At 51.3% G+C, this 20,577-nt stretch overlaps 2 protein-coding genes across 3 annotated transcripts; one reads left to right on the top strand and one right to left on the bottom strand.

Moving 5' to 3' along the window:
* Positions 1–2,462: 2,462 nt before the first annotated feature.
* On the top strand, positions 2,463–7,510 carry CHRNA10 (cholinergic receptor nicotinic alpha 10 subunit). The gene is made up of 5 exons (XM_070383825.1): positions 2,463–2,612; positions 3,558–3,703; positions 4,255–4,409; positions 5,044–5,576; positions 7,015–7,510. Exons 1-5 carry the CDS (start codon positions 2,531–2,533, stop codon positions 7,470–7,472), a joined length of 1,374 nt encoding a protein of 457 aa, XP_070239926.1. The 5' UTR covers positions 2,463–2,530; the 3' UTR covers positions 7,473–7,510.
* On the bottom strand, positions 5,826–19,678 carry ART1 (ADP-ribosyltransferase 1). 2 transcript variants are annotated; one of them, XM_070383821.1, is made up of 5 exons: positions 19,629–19,678; positions 12,559–12,670; positions 11,322–12,099; positions 10,359–10,400; positions 5,826–8,896 (listed from the first exon to the last, which is right to left on the bottom strand). In XM_070383821.1, exons 2-5 carry the CDS (start codon positions 12,619–12,621, stop codon positions 8,799–8,801), a joined length of 981 nt encoding a protein of 326 aa, XP_070239922.1. In that variant the 5' UTR covers positions 12,622–12,670; positions 19,629–19,678; the 3' UTR covers positions 5,826–8,798. The 2 variants fall into 2 exon arrangements, with proteins under 2 accessions (XP_070239922.1, XP_070239923.1); XM_070383822.1 differs by lacking the exon at positions 19,629–19,678 and having other exon boundaries at positions 12,559–19,622.
* Positions 19,679–20,577: the final 899 nt, after the last annotated feature.

Below are 20,577 nucleotides of genomic sequence, written 5' to 3'. Positions count from 1 at the left end.
CTTAATAGCTCATTTCTTCTTAGCAATGAATACTAAATATTCCATTGTTTGGCTTTACCAGTTTTTTATCCACTCACTCACTGAAGAACATTTTGTTTATAGGTTTGGCAGTTATGAATAGAGCTGCTATAAACATTCATGCATGAACTTTGTGTGACCATAAAAGTTGCTACTTCTCTAGGCATTGGATTCCTGGGTCATATGGCTAAGCATATGCATAACATTCCAAAAAACTGCCAGACCATTTTCCAGTGTGGCTGCGCCATTTTTGCATTCTCACAACCCATATATGAAGGTTGCAGTAGCTTCACAACCTCTCCAGCAATTGGCATGGTTAATATTATTTTAGCCATTCTAATAAATATGGAGTATCTCACTGATATTTTAATTTGAATGTCTCTAATATATAATTATGTTCACCACTTTTCATGTGTTTATTGGCAGTTCTTATCTTTTCTTCGTTTAAATGTCCAAATTCCTTTGCCCAGTTTTTTTTCTTTTGTGTGTGTTCTTGTGTTGTTTTTAAATTTTTTGCTCATTTTAAAATTTGATATGGTTTATTATTGTTCAGGTTTTTTTTTTTTTTTTTTTAATTTTTTATTCCTTTATTTCTCATGTGTTCCCCATCCTGAACCCTCTTATTGTTCAGTTTTGAGAAATTTTTATAGGTTCTGGATACAAGTCCTTTGTTGACTATGTGATTTGTAAATATTTTCTTCCAATCTCTAGCTTGTCTTTTCATTCTCTTAATAGTGTTACAACCCCTGCCTTTTAATTAGTGTATTTAGACCATTTACTTTAATGTAAATACTGGTAAGTTGACTTTAAGTTTGTGAAGTGAAAGTCGCTCAGTCGTGTCCAACTCTTTGTGACCCCATGGACCCCACAGAATTCTCTAGGCCAGAATACTGGAGTGGGTAGCCAGCCTTTCCCTTCTCCAGGGGATCTTCCCAACCCAGGGATCGAACCCAGGTCTCCTGCATTGCAGGAAGATTCTTTACCAGCAGAGCCACAAGGGAAGCCCAGAAATACTAGAGTGGGTAGCCTATCCCTTCTCCCAGGATCTTTTCCAGGAATCAAACTGGGGTCTCCTGCATTGCAGGTAGATTCTTAACCAATTGAGCTATCAGAGAAGCCGACTTTAACACTTTATTTGTTTTCTGTTTGTTTCCTGATTTTGATTCCTCTCTTTCTCATCTCTCATTTCTTTAGTGCTGGGTCTCCCCATGCTTTCTAGTTTCTGAGACTCCAATTAAATATATATTTAACACATTCTTTCAGATTCTTTCCTGTTTCCTAAACTCATTTTCTTTTTGTCTCCCTGTGTTGTATTTTGGTAATTTCTTCATCTGTCTCTGAATTCATTAATTGCCTCTTCATCTGTGTCTAATATATTAATTTTAATAAATTAATAAAAATTAAATTAATTAAGTATATATTTATTTGGAGTCTCAGAAAGAGAAACTAGAAAGAATGGGGAGAGAAATCTACCTGCTCATTCTTGATAATCCACTTGCTCTTTCATTTTTCAATCCTCATTTCTTAAATCATATTACACATACTTCTGTGTTATTTTTAAAGTCACTCAGTGGTGCCTGACTTTGTGACCTCATGGACTGTAGCCCACCAGTCTCCTCTGTCCATGAGATTTGATCCCTGGCCAGAAAATTAGATTTGACATGCCCCAACTAAGAAAGATCTTGCATGCCTCAACTAAGACTTGGGTGCAGTCAGATAAATAAGTAAATATTTTTTTAAAAAAAAGAACTCAGCAAAGATGACAGAGCTGTAGGGACAGTTGCCATCCACAGGCCCTGTCCCTTCACACCTCTAAGCCCCAGTCTCCTGCAGATTCTGACCCTGGAATCTCCAATCCCCCAAGTTGGGCCTGAACTATGCCTGAGTGCTACCTTACAGAATTTGAATAATTCAGGTCCCAGTGACCTGAGGTGTCAGTTTCAGTTGCTCTGTTCCCATGGACACAGGTGTCCCAACTCTGTAATTAAGCTAATAAAAGGAAAAGGGGGCCGGGCCTGCTGTCCTGTGCCTTGGAGGGACAGAGTCCCGGCCCCCCGTACTGCTGAGAATGCACCAGGCTCACCTAGAGTCGTGAGGGGAAGGCCTTAAGGAAGTCCAGGGAGCTGAAACAGAGGTAGGAGAAAAGGAGAGAAAGTGGAAAGAGGAAGACCAGGATCAGGGAGGCAGAGGGACGGAGAGCAAGACGTAGACGGTTTAGGGGACAGAGAACAGGCCAGAGGCCAGGAGAGGCAAAGACCAGCAGAGAAGGAGAAACAGTAGATGCCAAGGCCTAAGTACTTAAATTCCAGGGCCGGTACAAATAGAGGGTGAGGTAGCTGGAAGGGCTGCAGGGCTACCTGGAGGTTAACTGTGCCCAACAGAGATCCCAGTCTTCCTTCTGACTTCCAGGGACTGTCCACACCACGCTTGCCAGCAGGGCCTGGCACTGCCACAGGTCAAGCCAGGAGGCTCACTCCCAGAGATCTGCCCCTCGTCTGGCTGTGGCAAGGCCATGGGGCCTGGGAGCCACCACCTCAGCCTCGGCCTCTCTGTCTCCAGCCTGGGCCTTCTGCTCCTGCTCCCACTCCTTCCAGGTATGAAGCTCAGTAGACCAGTCCTGGCTTCTCTGGGCATTGCTGTTCTTCCCCTCCTCCCCAAATCTCTCTCCACATGCTCTCTCTTCATTCCTGTGCTGGGAAAAAGCTCCATTTGGCGAATTTGGAAGAGTGGGAGCTGAAGAGGGCAAGATGGGGCTTGCCTAGCTGGGGTGGGAGCAGTTGGGGGCGCTCCCAGGGATAGGGCGGGAAAAGCCAGGTGGACCAGATCATGAAGGGTGAGTTGGAGCTTTATCTAACAGGCCTGGGGAGCCATGGCTCAGACAGTAAACAATCTGCCCACAATGCAGGAGACCCAGGTACCATCCCTGGGTTGGGAAGATAGATGCCCTGGAGAAGGGAATGGCAACCCACTCCAGTATTCTTGCCTGGAGAATCCCATGGACAGAGGAGCCTGGCAGGCTAAAAAGTTCACAGGGTCACAAAGAGTTGGACACAGCTGAGCAACTAACACTTCCACTTTCTTTCAAGCAGCTACTGATCTAGCTGAATGTGTCTCTTTAAAAGCGTGATATCTCAGGAGCTTCCCTGGTGGTCCAGTGGTTAAGATAGCGCTTCCAATGCAGGGGCCATGGGTTGGATCCCTGGTCGGGAACTAACATCCCCCATGCTATGTGGCACCTGGGACTCTGTGGTCTAATCCAGCATCTGTGGTGGGGCAGGCAGAATCCAGGTACTTAGGAAGGGGCAGGTGGAGCAGAAACCCATCCGCCTTGCTTCAGAAGACAGTAACTATTCACACTACAGCCTCATTGCATCTGTCCCGGAGGCAGGCAGGGAAGAACTAGAGACAGAACAGGGAGTTAGACAGCTGTGAGACAGCAAAGGCACTGACAGGGCCTCAGTCTTGTGGAGAGTAGAGGGTGTGAGCCGAGGCCCCTGCTCCGGGGCCTCCGTGGACACCCCTTCTTACTGGTCCTCTAGAGTGCTTGGGAGCCGAGGGCAGGCTGGCACACAAGCTGTTCCGAGACCTCTTTGCCAACTACACAAGTGCCCTGAGACCTGTGGCAGACACAGACCAGGCCCTGAATGTAACCCTGGAGGTGACACTGTCCCAGATCATCGATATGGTGCGTTGCTGTACAACCACAGAGTGTGCTGGAATGGTTGGAGGAGGAAGGAATGGGAAAGGAATGGGGGACGAGGAACTTCCCTAGTGGTGCAGTGGTTAAAACTCTAAGCTTGCACTGCAGCAGAGCATGGATTCTGTCTCTGGTCAGAAAACTAACATCCCACATGCTGCGTGGTGAGGTTAAAAAAAAAAAAGGAATGGGGAATGGGAGACTAGGATTACTCTCCAAACAATTCTTTCCTAGAAACATTAATATAACAGCTACCACGTGTTGGCTATTAACCATTGGGTATCCACAATGTGCCCAATACTTGCACACTCAAGTTTCTGACTAGCAGAGATTACCACCCATGTCACTGCAGAGGAAACTCAGGCCCAAGGGAGAAGGGCCTGTCAAGGTCACACAGCAAGACTGTGTGGGGACTGGACTGTGTCGGCAAGTCAGGTCTGGGGGTGCTGACCAGAGCTCTGCAGTTGAGTGTGCACACACAGGGCAGGGCATGCACAGACGTGTGTCCACATCTATGCCTGCTCTCTGCCCCCAATTAGGATGAGCGGAATCAGGTGCTGACCCTGTACCTGTGGATCCGACAGGAGTGGACAGACGCCTACCTACGATGGGACCCTGACACCTATGGTGGTCTGGATGCCATCCGCATCCCCAGCAGTCTCGTGTGGAGGCCGGACATCGTACTCTATAACAAGTACTGCCTGCCTGGGTCCCTCCCCTCCACCCAAGAGATGCCCTTGGCTCTGGGGATGCACTTATCTCCCCATCCCCCACACCAAACCTGACTCTAGGGTGCCCAGTAAGCTTTGCCCTGGGAGCCTTCTAAATGGCCAGGAACGTGTCGGCAGTGGTGGCTGTGTGGTGCAGGAGGGCTTCCTGACACCACAGCTCATGGCAACGACCTACTGGGGGGACCTCACAGTCCCTTGATAGCACCCCCAAGCCAACCCAGGCTGAATGTCTCCCAGGAACCCTCTGTGTGGTTCAGGACTAGTTCTATATCCCTCGCAGCCAGGGTTCTGGGGCACAGGTACCTCTTTATGTCACATTTCACCCTTCTGGGCTTGAGTCCGTACATTTTCCCCAGGGCCGCTCCAGGCACTTTGCAGATGGCACCCAAGAAAAGTTACCGTGCATCCCGCGTCCCCTTTAGGACTAGACCTGTCTCGTTCTGGGCCCTGCAGGCCCTGGCCCCATTAGGCCTCCAAAGACACAGAGGGCCCTCTGAGTCCCCCAGAGGGTTGGAGTCGCACCCCCTCCAAGGGTCAGCCCCGACATCCAACGCTGCGGCGCCTCAGGGAGCCCCCACCCCCAACCCCTGCCCACAGGGCGGACGCGCAGGCCCCGGCCTCGGCCAGCACCAACGTGGTCCTGCGGCACGACGGCGCCGTGCGCTGGGACGCGCCGGCCATCACGCGCAGCTCCTGCCGCGTGGACGTGTCGGCCTTCCCGTTCGACGCGCAGCGCTGCGGCCTGACCTTCGGCTCGTGGACACACGGTGGGCACCAGCTGGACGTTCGGCCGCGCGGCGCCGCCGCCAGCCTGGCGGACTTCGTGGAGAATGTGGAGTGGCGCGTGCTGGGCATGCCAGCCCGGAGGCGCGTGCTCACCTACGGCTGCTGCTCCGAGCCCTACCCGGACGTGACCTTCACTCTGCTGCTGCGCCGCCGCGCCGCCGCCTACGTGTGCAACCTGCTGCTGCCCTGCGTGCTCATCTCGCTGCTGGCGCCGCTCGCCTTCCACCTGCCCGCGGACTCGGGCGAGAAGGTGTCGCTGGGCGTCACTGTGCTGCTGGCGCTCACCGTCTTCCAGCTGATCCTGGCCGAGAGCATGCCACCGGCAGAGAGCGTGCCGCTCATCGGTGGGCTCCGAGGGCCCCAGGGTGGCCAGAGAGACACTGGCGGGGAGGTTGCCCCCCACCCCGGGGGCTGGCGCATGTGGCCCTCCGCAGGTGCAGGGGCCATAGCCGGACTGGCCTGGGTCAACCGAGGCACCCCGCTGAGCATCTTGGGGCCCGGCCTTGTTCTGAAATGGAGGGGGAAGAGATAGGCCCCTTCCTGGGAAAACAGCCCTCCCCACACTTGTAGGGGTGGAGGAAGGAGTTGGTCTCTTTTGGTTTTTTAATTGTATTTATTTATGTCTGTGCTGGGTCTCCACTGGCGCATGAGGGCTTTCTCTAGTTGTGGAGAGTGGGGGCCGCCCTCTGTGAGCACGCAGATTTCAGTAGTTGCGGTGCACGGGCTTAGCTGCTCGGCAGCCTGTGGAATCTTCCTGGACCAGGGATGGAACCCCCCTGTCCTCTGCACTGGCGGGTGGATTCTTACCCACTTGTGCCACCTGGGAAGTCCAGGAGTTGGTCTTTATTCAAGGACTTGTTGGAGGATGATCGACATTTACCAGTATTAGAATAATAGGTGAAACCTTTTAAGTACTCACTGCATGCCAGACATTCTCTGGAACACTTCAGTTGAGTTCAGTTTAGTTGCTCAGTCGTGTCCGACTCTTTGTGACCCCATGAATTGCAGCATGCCAGGCCTCCCTGTCCATCACCATCTCCCGGAGTTCACTCAAACACGTCCATTGAGTCGGTGATGCCATCCAGCCATCTTATCCTCTGTCGTCCCCTTTTCCTCCTGCCCCCAATCCCTCCCAGCATCAGTCTTTTCCAATGAGTCAACTCTGCATGAGGTGGCCAAAGTACTGGAGTTTCAGCTTTACATCATTCCTCCCAAAGAACACCCATTTATTAACTCAGGGGAGCAGCACCACAGACCTGTGTGCATGCGTGCTAAGTCGCTTCAGTCGTGTCCGACTCTGTGTGACTGTAGCCTGCCGGACTCCTCTCTCCATGGGATTCTCCAGGCAAGAATACTGGAGTGGGTTGCCATGCCATCCTCCTGGAAATCTTCCCAACCTAGGATCGAACTGGAGTCTCTTATGTCTCCAGCATTGGCAGGGGGTTCTTTACCACTAGCGCCACCTGGGAATCCACCAGGAAGGTTCTATTGTAACTTGCCCAGGGCATGGTTGTTCTATTTAAGAGTGTGACTTTCAGGGGACTGTGGGTGAGTCCAGGGAGCGTATCAACCAGGGAGCAGGAAGCTTCTGAGAACCAGATGTGGGGATGTGGGAGGGGAGATGTTGGCCCTTACCTCCTTCCCACTTTCTTCCATTTTGCTTCGAGGGTCCTGAGAGCCTGATGGGGGATGCGCTCATTCCTCCTTGTGTTCAGGCAGCTGGGGAGCTCTGGCCCCCTGAGCTCTTGTTTTGGGCCTCAGTTCCATTTCTCTCTTTTGCAGGAAAGTACTACATGGCCACCATGACCATGGTCACCTTCTCCACGGCGCTTACCATCCTTATCATGAACCTGCATTACTGTGGTCCCAGTGCCCGCCCAGTGCCAGCCTGGGCTCGGGCCCTCCTGCTAGGACGCCTGGCACGGGGCCTGTGTGTGCGGGAACGAGGGGAGCCCTGTGGGCAGTCTAGACCACCTGAGTCATCCCCCAGTCCCCAGCCTCCTGACAGAGGTACTGGCCCCCCAGCAGGTCCCTGCCGTGAGCCCCGGTGTCTGTGCCGTCAGGAAGCCCTACTGCGTCACGTGGCCACCATCGCCAACGCCTTCCACAGCCACCGGGCTGCCCAGCGCCGCCATGAGGACTGGAAGCGCCTGGCCCGGGTCATGGACCGTTTCTTCCTGGGCATCTTCTTCTCCATGGCTCTGGTCATGAGCCTTCTGGTGCTGGTGCAGGCCCTGTGAGTTCCGGGGGTCTGCTGCAGCCACAGCACCTCCAGATGGGTTTGGATCAGCCAGGCCAGGTGGTGGTCGACCCTCAGGCCACCCAGCGTCTCTCCACTGGGCCTAGGAGCCTGGGACATCCTCTCTTCAGCACTACTCACTTCATGGACCAAGAATATTCATCGTCTCCTCCAGACTCTAAACTCTAAGGGAAATCAGAGCTTGCTGCACCCCTGATTCCTGCAGAGGAGGAACTCTGAGAAGGGTCAAGATCGAAGTACAGTTTGGGAGGGACAGAACTGAACTTCCGTGCTGAGTTTAGGCACTTTCAGTGGGGAGCGTGCAGGCATGACAGCCCTGCCCCATTTCCTGTCTTCTCTTCCTTCCCCTGTGGCTGCTGTTAGAGAGACTCTGTCTAGCCTGACCCTGTCTAGGGGCTCAGAGAAGGTGACTGGGGATTCAGGGTTCCTGGTCCACTTTCCACAGCAGGAGGCCACATAAGGACTTGGCCCCAAAGCTCCAGCTCATAATAAAGTAATGTGTGCCTTGCATCTCCTCCGTGTCCTGTCTTACCCTTAGGCTCTTGGTGCTGCAAGTTGGGAATCCAGCCTCTTAGGGACCTGAGGACCCATGAATCAGAGTGGAAATTACATCTTTGCTGATAAGAAAATGATTAGCATTTGACTGAGATCCCTAAAGGTCTCTCTGCTGTTTCCCTGCTCTCTCCTCTCTGGATTTAGGTCCAATCCTTCTGCGTTCTCACTGTGTGAGCATCACACAGTGACGTCCAGAGAGCTTGACAGTGCCCAAGGTAGGGGCAGGACAGGGACCAGCCACTCACAAGGTGTTTGTTCCTTTCTGACTTCCACGTGTGTTCTGGTACCACCTGCGTACCTTGGACGCAGTCCCTGCCCTCAGATGGGAGACCAGAGGCAGGGCCCCTAACCTAGCAAGGAGGAGAGGTCAGAGAAGGCTTCCTGGAAGAGCGAAGAGGAGCTGTCCAGGTGCACATGGGAGGCATTTGAGTAACAGCAGTGAATACCACAGCCAAGTACTTTCTCCCCAATCACCAGGCCTCCGAACTACTATAATCTATCTCCAGGTGAGTGATTACCTGTCCTGCAGTCCCCCCACCTCTCTTCAGTGTCTGACTCCTAGACCCCTGGGAGAGGCTTAGTCCCCACATTTTCTCCTTCCTGCTCTCAGGCCTGGCAGCTGCCAGAGAAGGTCCCAGAGTTTCCTGCAGATGGAGTTACCCCAGATGGTGGCCACACTCAGAGCACACATGTGGCTGACATCCTCATGTTGGGCAGAGGCTACAGGCAGAGCCATTCAGCAGCTGACGGATTAGAGGAAGCCTGGACTCTCTGGAAAGACTTCGCCAACAAGGAACCAGAGCAGCAGTAGAAGGGACCAGACTGCAGAAAGGGGGCTCTGACCCACGGCTGCAGGGAAAACAGAGGCAGAGAGATTCAGGGACAAAGTGAGGAAGAATTTAGGGAGAAAGGTAGACAGAGATGAAGAGACAAGGAGAGTCCCACTTCCCTTTCCAGAGGTCATTAAGTTTATGCCCCAGCCTCCTGTTGACACCACTGAAGCACTGCAGGGTGAGATGAAGTGGGGTAGAGATCTGAGTGAGCTCTGGTGAAGCTGATCTTTGCTCCTCTGCCCAGACTCTGGTGGGAGAGGCACTGGTGGAGGAGAGTCGGGGCTGGGGAGGGGGAATCCTAAACTTTCCCAGTGCCTGAAATGGCATTATCAGAACTCAAGCCAGGTTGGAAGCTGAGACTTGGCTGGTCTTGACTCTGCCACAGATGACTCTGTCATCTGGAGCAAGTCACTTCTGTCTCTGGGCCTCACTTTGTTATGTAATGAGGGCAGTATTTCCTGTCCCACCTCCTTCCAGTTGATTATTGCGCAGTAAGAATAACGTGAGGTGGGGGCCCCCCTGGTGTGGTGGTTCAGAGTTGGGCTCCAGGGCCAGGCTGTCTGGGCCCCTTCCCTTGCTAGGTCTGTGTGTGGGGCCGGTTGCTTCACCTCTCTGTGTCTGTCTCATCCGTGGAACAGGGGTGATGACACTATCTGCACCATCGGGTCACGGTGAGGACTCATGTGCCCGGAACCCTGAGTGGTATTGTGCCATGGAGAAGGGTGGGAGCAAAGTGGAGGCTGAGGCTCCTTCCTGCCCACTGTTCTAAAAGCCTTGAGGGAGGAGGCAGGACCCCAGGGTGAGGAGCAGCTGTGATTTCTTCCCTGAGAATGGCCTGTTCCCAGCTGGAGAGGTGATGCCTCAGGCAAACCCTGGGCCAGCAAGTGTTCAAGAGAAGAGAAGACTCATGGCCACAGAGAATCTGGGGACCATCTAGTCCAATATGCTTATGCTACAGATAGGGAAACTGAGGTTCAGAGAGGAAAAATTGGTCACAGAGTTGGGGCAGAGCCTGGGTTAAAGCCCAGGTCTCCAGCACCCATGACCTGACCTTGACCTTGGGAGGTGGTCTGAGGGAGTTCTGAGCACAGTTATAGACAGAGGGCTCCCCCGCGGAAGGAGGAGAAGGCCTGGGGAGAGCTTTGTGGAGTGGCCCTTCCCACTGTCACCTCAGTGCAGCCTGGAGCTCCCTGGGGTCTGATCAGTGACCTCCTGTGAAGGAGGGGCCTGCCCCAGGCCCGGGTGGAGGGGAGCAGGTGTGTCAGCTCGCCACGTATACACCCCAAGTATCCCACATATACACCCTGTGGGAAAGGTTAGCAACCCCCACAGGTGTCTGCTTAAGAAAGTCTAATTTTTATTTTAATAAAAGACGGTTGTTTTTCATTTAAGGGGGATGTTCACCCAGGAAAGGGGCCCAGACCCAGAGCAGTCAGCTCATCTCCGAACAGAGTCCTGCCGATGCCTGCAGCCCTTACCTGAGTTACCCAGACGGCAGCGCTCAGACTTGCATTGCTTGTCTGCAGGAAAGAAACAGCAAAGAATCAAAGGCTCAATAGATCTCAGGACAGAAAGGGACCCCAGAGTACCTCCCTGACTAGCTCTCAGAGAAACTGATGCCTTTTCCCCTAATTCTGCTTCCTTACAGTGGGACCACCCTTGCCTGGGTTTGACTAGACCCACGAGCAGCAGGGCCAGGAAGGCCCCAGCCCTCAAAGCCAGGGTGATCTGGGCTCTCCTTCTCCTCCCTTGGCCTGTAACTTTACCTCTATGCCGCACCCACCGCTCCTTCTCCCCTGTCTTGTCCCAGCCAAGGAGGGGCTAGTTTATGTTCTTTGCCAGTCTTCATCACCTTCCGTCAAACATGCACGCTCATGATGCTGTCCACGGTGGGATCTGAAGCCACAGTGGACCTACTCCCACTTGAGATGTGCTCGGTGGATCCAGCCAACAGCCTGCCTGGCATCCCTCAACCAGGACCAGCAGCCCACAGCCCTTCAGTGACTAAGGACCTGTGCCCATCCTCACGATTACTCCTCTGCCTGGTCCTGTGATGGTGGAGAGGAAAGCACCCAAGAACCCAAACTGCCAGAACCCAAACTGGAACTTAGCGGGATGGCACCCAAATGCTGTCTCACCACCTCACTGTCACCTTGACCCAGTACACGCACAGCCCAGGGTTTCTGCTCAGTCAAAAAACACACTCCTCTCAGAAAACATGGTAGGGGCCCACACTCATTTCTGGCAACAGCTTCCATCTGGGAGAGAAGCCTGATCAAGGCTGTTTGGCCCTCAGATGGCCAAAAACACCTGTACTGGTCAGAAAACCCTCTCAGCAGGCAAGTGCCCAGCTCTGGCTTAGACTGTGTACGTGTCCCCTGAAAATGGGACGGGGAAGTCCAGCTTGAGCACAGCTGCTGGCTGACATGTGCCCTGCTCACCTTTGATGTACTCGCAGTTGTATGTGCTGCGCTTGCCCACGGCCCGGAGGTAGATGCGGGAGGGGCCCTGGGCTGGCCTGCTGGCGTTGATCACCTGGAAGGTCTCAAAGGGAGGGATCAGCACTTCCTCCTCCCCAGGGAAGAAGGAGTAGCCCTTGATTGGGGCCCCAAGGCAAGTCCAGATGCCAAAGAAGGTGTCTTCCCCAAAGTGCTGGGCCGCAGCATCCTGCAGGGATGCGGAGGCAAAGCCCCCCAGCCTGACAGTGGCCCCAGGCCCGGCCGGCCGGAAGCGCAGGCCCTGCACCCCTCGGAACACCTGGTGGCACTGGGGTGGACGCTGGCCGCTGCTCAGCAGCTGCAGGGCTTCGGTCAGCAGGAAGTGGAGTGTCTTGAAGGAGAAGTGCTGGAGGTAGTGAGCCCGGGAGCGACCCGCCTCACGCACGGCCGCATTGAATTCTTTGTGCAAGGGGCTGTTGGCCGTGTAAGCCAAGAGGGCCACCCCGTGCTCTTCTCGGAAGCCCAGGGGGGCGAGCAGACGGGTAGGGCTGACGCCCCACTCGGGCCCCCAGGCCTGGCGCTCCCGCCACTGGCTGCTTGCCTGTGCCCAGCCATCAGCGTACACTTTGTTGGCCTGGAACTCTGTGCGGTTGAGTTCCGGGAGAGCCGCTGCCATGGCTGTGGCACAGCCAGCATACTGGTCATCAAAGGAGGCCAGGGCCATGTCTAGGGGCATTTCTCGAGAGAGGAGGTCTCGTCGTATGACGGGGTGGCTCTGGGCCTGCGAGAGGGGGAGCAGCAAGGATTGAGAGGTTAGGCCCCAGGAGAACAGGAGCCCTGTTATCCAGCTCCCCCCTCCACTAAGCTGAGTGAGATGAAGGGCCCCAAACACACTTGGAGGGGAAGTGAAGTGAAAGTCTCTCAGTCGTGTCCAGCTCTTTGCGACCCCATGGAGTATACAGTCCATGGACTTCTCCAGGCCACAATCCTGGAGCGGGTAGCCTTTCCCTTCTCCAGGAGATCTTTCAAACCCAGGTCTCCCACATTGTAGGCAGATTGTTTACCAGCTGAGCCACAAGGGAAGCCCTGGAGGGGAAGGGGATTGGGAACTACCAGCAACGGATGCCCTGAGACTGGGCTCCAGGGCTATCCTCTTAGACTGAGCCATCCCCAAAGGAAGCACCCGGCAGAGTTCAGAAGCCAGCACCTGGGGGATGGGGACAGCAGAGGATGACCGTACCTGAAGTGCTTCCATGAGGCCCATGGACACGAGCAACAGAGACATCATGGCAGGGCTCTGCATGTTGGAGATGACCCTGCTCAAATCACTCTCTGGGCCTCAGTTTCCTCACCTGGAAAAAGAGAATCTGCACAGTTCAATAAGGACAAATTGGAACTTCCTGGTGGTCCAGTGGCTAAGACTCCACTCTCCCAATGTAGGGGGCCCTGGTTTGATCCCTGGTCAGGGAACTAGATCCCACCTCTGCAACTGAGAGTTCACGTGCTGCAACTAAAAAGATTCCACGTGCCACAGTGAAGGTGGAGGACCCTGTGTGCCACAAGTAAGACCAGCGTGGCCTAAATACATAAACAAACAAACAAAAAACATGAATTGATACCTGGTCTGGGTCACTTACACTGCTTGGCACAGGGTCACAGCATAGAAATGGAGGCTCAGAAGAGAGAGAGAGCCCTTCTTGCTGGAAGGAACATGGGAAACTTCCTGGAGGAGGAACATGTGACTAGGATCTTACGGGATAAAGAGGAGAATAAGGCTTCAGTCAATGGAGGTGGGAGAGAAAAGACTGGAGTCTGGAGAGGGAAAAATGTTAGGGGCAGCAGGAATGGGAACAGGAAAGGTACTATAGGTAGGAACTCTCACGATGTAAAGAGTGAAAGACACTTTTTCTAGTGCAGCAGGTGCAGGGTGGGAATGTTGGAAAGCTTGGGGTCAGTCCTGAAGGAGCTTGACTTCCAAAGTGAGAGGTCCGGGCTTCCCCTCATGGGGACCTGAGGCTGAAACAGGGCAGATCCAGGAGTGGTCAGCTGGTGAGGCCACAGCAGGACCCCAGGGACAGGCTCAGAGCAGGGCTCCAGGAAGGGGTTCCAGCTTTGGGTCAAGATTGGAACAGTTTCCAGGTTGGTGGTGCTTCTTTATTTCTGTTTATTACCAAGTAATGCATGCTCATTGTATATGAATGAATCACAATGCCCAAGGCCCCCATTTCTTCTTCTCCCTCCATGTCCCCTTTGCACTATTACCCAGGCCTGCTGTTTTCCTGGTAATGGGACCCTTCACGACCTTTTTTGATGTACATACAATAATATAATATTTAAGTATATATACACACATAGTTTTCTGTGTGCAGCCTATTTTTGGTTTTCTTACTGTCACTTTTTTCAAAAAGAAAAAGGAAACATGCTTACACATACACGTTCTGCAACATTTTCCCAGGAAATAATGTACCATACACTTCCTTCCATGTCATACATGCGTATCTACCTTGTTCGTTATAATGGCAGCATGGAATTTCATAGTAGAGTTAATCCACAATTTATTTAACCATTTCCTTATTGACGGGCACTTAGTGTTTTTTCCTCAGTCTTTGATATTGCACGTGATACCGCAGTGATCAGTTACGTATATAAATCCTTATCTACTTGTCTGCATGTTTTTAAAGGAAAGATATCAAGGTGATATTTAAAGGATCTGAATAGTGTTCCTTTAGATAGCCACTGCCAAATTGCCATCCAAAATGTCCCTCTTCACCTCCCACCAACAGTGGACAAAAGTGCCCTTTTCTCCAAGTCTTTGCCAACACTGGCCATTATGAATCCCTTAATTTCCATTTAACTGGTGGGCACAAATGGTATCTAATTTCTAATTTACCTCTTGGCTCACTAGCAGGGTGAATCATAATGTTATTTTGGGGGGGAGGGGTACACCTGAGGTGTAGCCTGGCATGCTGCAGTCCTTGGGGTCGCACAAACACACAGGCTGTGAAATGTGGCAAAAAAAGTAAATAACATTATGATTCATCCTGCTAGTGAGCCAAGAGGTAAATTCCCCAACTTGGGATGGAATCCCGGGCCCTCAGCAGTGAAACTGCAGAGTCCTAAGCACTGGACTGCCAGGGAACCCCCATAGCTTTATTTTTTAATATTATTACGTTTTAAGTTTCAAAAAGTAGTACATTTTCATTTTTCATAATTTATAGTCCACAAGGCATGCAGTGAAATGTCCTTGTCTCTGATTCCTCAACCCCATCCCCTCTCCCCAGAGGTACCAGTGTTCCCATTTCCTGTCATCCTGGCAGAGATACTCTAGGTGCATATCAGCAGATTCTTAGGTATTTCTGTTTTCCCTCTTTTATCCAAACCATAATATAGTTAGTGGTTTTTTATCTGTGGAGATCTGATGAAAACTGAAAGTTCTCAGAAGATGGATCTGTGTGCCTTCACACAGACCTTACACAACTCTCAGGGTGGATGTACACCCTCCCTAGTCTTGCTTAGGTTAAGCATCCCTGCTCCCTAATCCCCTCTTGGTGGGACCTAAGTTTTGATAGATCAATGACCCTAGGACATGGAAATGTTCTGTGAGTATAATTTTATGTTTCCCAATCTAAGATCTTATCACTGCCAATTCACAGTTTAAATTGAGGTGTGAGCCTCTCTGGGCAAGGGAGTTAACAGCAGGTTTTTATCAAATTTAACATGTTCCAAACTGAACTCCTTATCTTCCCTCCCTCAAAACCCGCTTATTCATTCATTCAACAAAATAATAATTTAATTAATTAGTTTGTATTTGGCTGTGCTGGGTCTTCGTTGCTACACGGGCTCTTCTCTCCTCGCGGCGAGCAGGGGTTACTCTCTAGTTACGGTTTTCAGGCTTCTCACGGCAGCGTCTTTTCTTGCTGTGGAGCACTGGCTCTAGGGCACTGGGGCTGCAGTAGTTGCCGTGCCCAGCCTCCAGAGCACAGGTTCAGTGGTTGTGGTGCACGGGCTTAGTTGCCTTGTGCACCATATGATCAGGGATCCGGGGTCTTCCCAGATCAGGGATCAGACCCATGTCTTCTGCATTGGCAGGTGGATCCTTTACCACTGAGTCACCAAGGAAGCCTCTCAACAGAAAATTCTTGAGCATCCTGTAATGTGCCAGGAGCTGAGGATAAAACTGTGATCACGAAACAAAAACAAAACCCATATCCCTGCTTCTTTAAACTCTTTTAAGATGGAGACAGAACTGGAATGGGGAATTTCAAGTAGCATGTGATGTATGTTACAAGAAGCCAAAGAGCCTGATGAAGACACATTTGCACCAGAAGTGGGTTTAAATGATGAGCTGTCTAGAGGAGAAACGGAGTAGATAGAATTGAAAATGGCATCACAATGGGGACTAAAGCATGAAATACTGCTCCCTAGTTCCAGGATAGAATGTGAATGGGCAGAGTATATAGCAGCAAAAAGCTACTTGAACTCTTGTGGTCTTTTGGAATCCCCCAAAGAAACCTGAACTTCTATAATAGAGCCTCTTCTTATGGAAAATCCAGTCCATGGGTTTACCGGGACTTTCCTAACTCTGTACCCTCATGAGGGGAACATTAGACCCCCAAACCGGTACTCTAATGCCCTGGTCATTGCGATTGGTTAACGTTTGGACACATAACCTAAGTGAGAAACTCAGAGTCCTTCCTGGGATTTGATATTCTTAATAATAGATGGATGCAGTATAAAAGAGTATACCTGCCACTGCTGATTCATGGTATCGCCTCAGCTCACCTTCAGGTTGAAACACAGGAGCAATGAATAATTCTCAAGCATCTGACAGCTTCTCACCCCTACTACTACTACTACTACTAAGTCACTTCAGTCGTGTCCAACTCTGTGCCACCCCGTAGACGGCAGCCCACCAGGCTCCCCCGTCCCTGGGATTCTCCAGGCAAGAACACTGGAGTGGGTTGCCATTTCCTTCTCCAATGCATGAGAGTGAAAAGTGAAAGTGAAGTCGCTCAGTTGTGTCTGACTTTTAGCGACCCCATGGACCTAGTGCTCCATATATTCCTGTGTCCAAGCCTTTCTGCATCACCTGGGGAACTTGCTCAGGGAAGCCCCAAAGTGCAGGAGATTTAATGTTCCCAGAACAACTCTCACCCAGTGAGGGTGGAACGTCAGATTCCCTAGTCCACAGAGGGTCCCCAGAGAGACATAGTTGACCGCAGTGGTCACACACTTTTTGCAGGGGCATTTGTCTCTCTTCTCTGTCTCACTTTGCCACTCCTTTATTTGTACTTCCTGAGACCGCCTTACAAATAAGATCACTACACCCAAGTCCTTGCCTCTAGGTCTGCTTTGGAGGGAACCCAAACCAGAGAGAAGGCCTTCTTTTTGGGTCAGAGACCATCAGAACATAGCCCAGAACTGTTCCTCCAGCCTGGACCCCAGAGGAGCAGATGTGGGCTCAGCCCACAACAAAGAGGCGCCCAGCTGAGGCAGGCTGGCAGCCTGAGGCAGAGCTGCCCATCCAAGCTCACTTTAGCCCATCTACATTCAACCTGAAGACCCAGGAGCATGAGAATAAATGTTTGCATGCCACTGAGATTTTGTGGCCCACAGAAAAATGGTCATGCAGCAAAAACATGAAGCCAACTGTATATCTCACTGCCTCTCCATTGCCCTGTCTCTATCCTGCAGAAACACAGAAATAAAAGATTTCAGAGGCTTAGAATAGGGAAGGAGAATTATGAAGTCAGACTGAGGACACTGAATCATGTGGCCTAAGGTATTGGTAGTGAGAGTGGACCCTACCTCTCTATGTAGAATTTACTGGACATGGTATCTGATGAGATTTAGGAGATGAAATGGGGAAATCAAGGCTCACACTCAGGTTCCCATGCTGTAAGTTGGAAATACAGAGGAAAGCAGACTACACTTTGAAATCTTATCTTGCTCATCTCAACATATAGTAGATGATCAATTAAAAAATGTACTGAATAAATGATCACATAGTTCAGTTTGTCCTAAGACAGTTCAGTTTGTCTGCAGGGGCCAATGTCTGAGAGGGAGCAGAATGGACAACAAGAGACATTTGAGAATCACAGGTGTACTGAAGTCAGGGAGAGATGAGGTCCCTGGGGAAAGAAGAAGGGCGGGCTGAGGAGCAAAGAGAGTGGCTTGAAGCCAAAGTGCAGGCAGAGTGAGGCACTTCCTTGGGTTTCCAGAGACTCTTCACTTCTGGCCTTTGGGTACCGAGAAATACCCCGGGATCCTTGTGATGAATTTCTCTTTGGGTTTCATCCAGCTCAAGGTAGTTCCTCTGAATTTTCCATCAGAAAAGTGTCATGTAATCTGCCATCCTTGTTATTAATTCAGTCACCCAAGACGATTACTTGGCTTTCCATTCACTCATCGAACACTAGATTGGTTACCAAGGAGTGCTGTGCAGAGTATGAGTTAATCTTCGATGGTCCTTCCCTTTCCCCATCACCACCTCCCCCACCAAGGCTCCAGTCAGCTCCTGCCTCCTGCCTGGTCTCCTGCCTCCACTGTCGCCCCTGCAACTCCACACTCCCCTGGAGCAGGGAGAACAATGAGTCTGAAGCACAGCTGATGATGTTCCTCACCTGCTTCAGAACCCTTTGTGCCAAACCTGCTGGGAGAAATATCTCAAAATACAGACATGAAAGAAAAAAGAAGGCAATATAAAACAAAACTTCCCTCTTACCCTCAGGACAGAGTGCTGGCATTTGAAGCCTTCTGTGACCTGACCCTCCCCAGCCTCTTCAGCCTCGTGCCCTTCCACCCTTGCTTCACATGGATGGCACAGCACGAAGTCCCAGATGAGGCACTGCTGCTTCCCTCCACGTGCTGGGGCTGCCCTTCTCCTGCTACCCACTCTTCCAGGAGTAGCTCAGGGGCCACCTCCTCCAGGAAGCCCTCTGACTCCTCTGGCCTCCTGAATCCCCTGCGCTTTCCTCTGTCACTGTGCTAGTCATACTGTGCTGCCTTCCGAGTCTGCCTCCCCTCCTGGCCTGTGAGTTCCTTGAGGGTAGGACTGGATATGACCCACTCTGTGTCCCCAGGGCTCAGCTCAAGGCCAGGCACACATGAGGCCTCCTGGAATGTTTGTTGAAAGTCTGAGAGGCTTTCTGGGTGTCACTAATAATGGAGACCCCCGCAGAGCAGGTGGATTGATGGCTTAGTGACCGGTTTGGGGGCAATGGTGTGGGAGCCAGAGTGGTGGGGAGGGCCTGGGAGGTCAGGAAGTGGAGGCACTGGCAACCCCTTTTCCTCTCCCAGCTGCTGCCCTTCTGTCCTTCCTGTCATACTGCTCAGGGCACCTCTCTTGTTGGTTTCCCCTCATCCAGGCCCATGATGAACATCCCCTAATGGGGATATTTTCTAGTTTACTTTAAGCTTGTTTTGTGTGAACTCCCTAGAAGTTTCAAAATGGTTTTTGGGCCAAAAGCATTAAAGCTGTGACCTAAGCCTGTGCTCAGTTGCTCAGTCCTGTCCAACTCTTTGCAACCTCATAGACTATAGCCTGTCAGGCTTCTCTGTCCATGAAATTTTCCAGGCAAGAATACTGGAGCAGGTGGCCATTTTCTACCCCAGGGGATGTTCCCAATGCAGGGATTTAACCCACGATTCTGGGTTTCCTGCATTGGCAGAGGGATTTTTACCACCAGTACCACCTGGGAAGCCCTACTGGGACTGGGACTCCAAATCCCTCCCTAGAAGTCCCCAAGTTTCCCAATGGCCTCAGCCTCCCTAGTATCTCAGACCTCTTTGTCAAATATGCAATGGTCTGCATGTTTGTGTCTCCCCAAAATTCATAGGCTGGAATCCTAATGCCTGATGTGATGGTATTAGAAGGTGGGGCCTTTGGGAGATCATTAGTTCATAATTCATGAGCCCTCATGATTTGGGATTGCTGTTCCTATAAAAGACACCCCACAGAGCTCGCTAGCTTTTTCAACTTGTGAGGGCCCAGTGGGGAAGTGCTGGCTATGACCAGGAATAGAGCTGTCATCTGACCAGGCTAGCACCCTGATCTCAGACTTTCAGCCTCCAGAACTTTTATATATATATATATATATATATATATATATATATATATATATATTTGTTGTTGATAAGATACCCAGTCTGTGGTATTTTTGTTATAGCAGTCTGAACAGACAAAGATAAAAGGTTTCTTGAACCTTTTCTTAATGATTGCTATAACTCTGCCAATAACACCCCAAATTTTGCCTTTCAGAAACAGCTTTCTGTGCCCAGTGCCCAGGAGGAGGGTCGTATGCCCCTTACCTAGACTTTCTCCGGGGCTTGGAAGCTGGTGTTGGTCTCCAGTGACAGCCTCCAGGGAGGAGGAGGGCAGGTTTCTCTTTTATACCACCCCTTGTACCTTTCCCACACAGCTGCTCAGAAATGTGACACTCTCCCATCTATTTCTGGACATCTCTTCTAGGCTCAGGAATACTAGCCTCTGCCCAGGGTGTTCTGGGCAAGAGCTCTTCCCATGAAAAAAGCGAATCCCTGAACCCAGAGAGAAATCAAAGATCCAGGCTGGAACAACTGTCTCCTAATTGGGTTTGCTCCTGCATTCAGCATCCCTGGCCTCAGGGAATATCTCCTCATTGATCCTTTCAGGTGATGGAGACTCACTTGAGGAGTAAGGAGAGATTTCTGAGTAGAGAGTCTGAGTCCCAGCTGCAGTGCTCTTGGTCATGTGATCTTGGAGGACTTTCCACTTCACTCTAGACCACTGTTCAATGACTAGATTTGAGTCCATCTCTTGGGGTCTTTTTTGGGGTGCCAGGTCTCAGGATAAGTGAAGCAATTCCACAAAACCAGAGAATGGAGAGAGGAGGAAACTGATACCAGATCTGGTCCCGTGTTGTGTCCCTGCAGGCCTAGCTATCCAGACAGTATAGTATCTTCTGTTCCAGCAATTGCCAATTCTCAGGACCCTCTAGGGGGAGAGGCAGGCAGGATATGTAGATGAGTTGCTGTTTTTTCACAGTAATGGAGAACAGCAGAGTGACTCCTGATTTTCTGATCTTGGAGTGCTTTGGGGAAGCCAGTCTAAATTAGAAGGGGATGAAGAACTTGTCTGGATTTGTTGTGTTTGCCTGAGGAGCAGTCCGGTTTCGGGACCACGTCTCTTCTTCTTCGTTTGGTCATGCTTCATGGTTTGTGGGATTTCAGTTCCCTGACCAGGGACTGAACCTGGGCCACAGCAGTGAAAGCCTGAAAT

This window comes from Bos mutus, chromosome 15, assembly GCF_027580195.1.
Source record: "Bos mutus isolate GX-2022 chromosome 15, NWIPB_WYAK_1.1, whole genome shotgun sequence".
In the NCBI taxonomy this organism is placed as follows: Eukaryota; Metazoa; Chordata; class Mammalia; order Artiodactyla; family Bovidae; genus Bos; species Bos mutus.
Note: the sequence above shows the minus strand (reverse complement) of the source record. Positions and strands in the feature narration are given on the sequence as shown.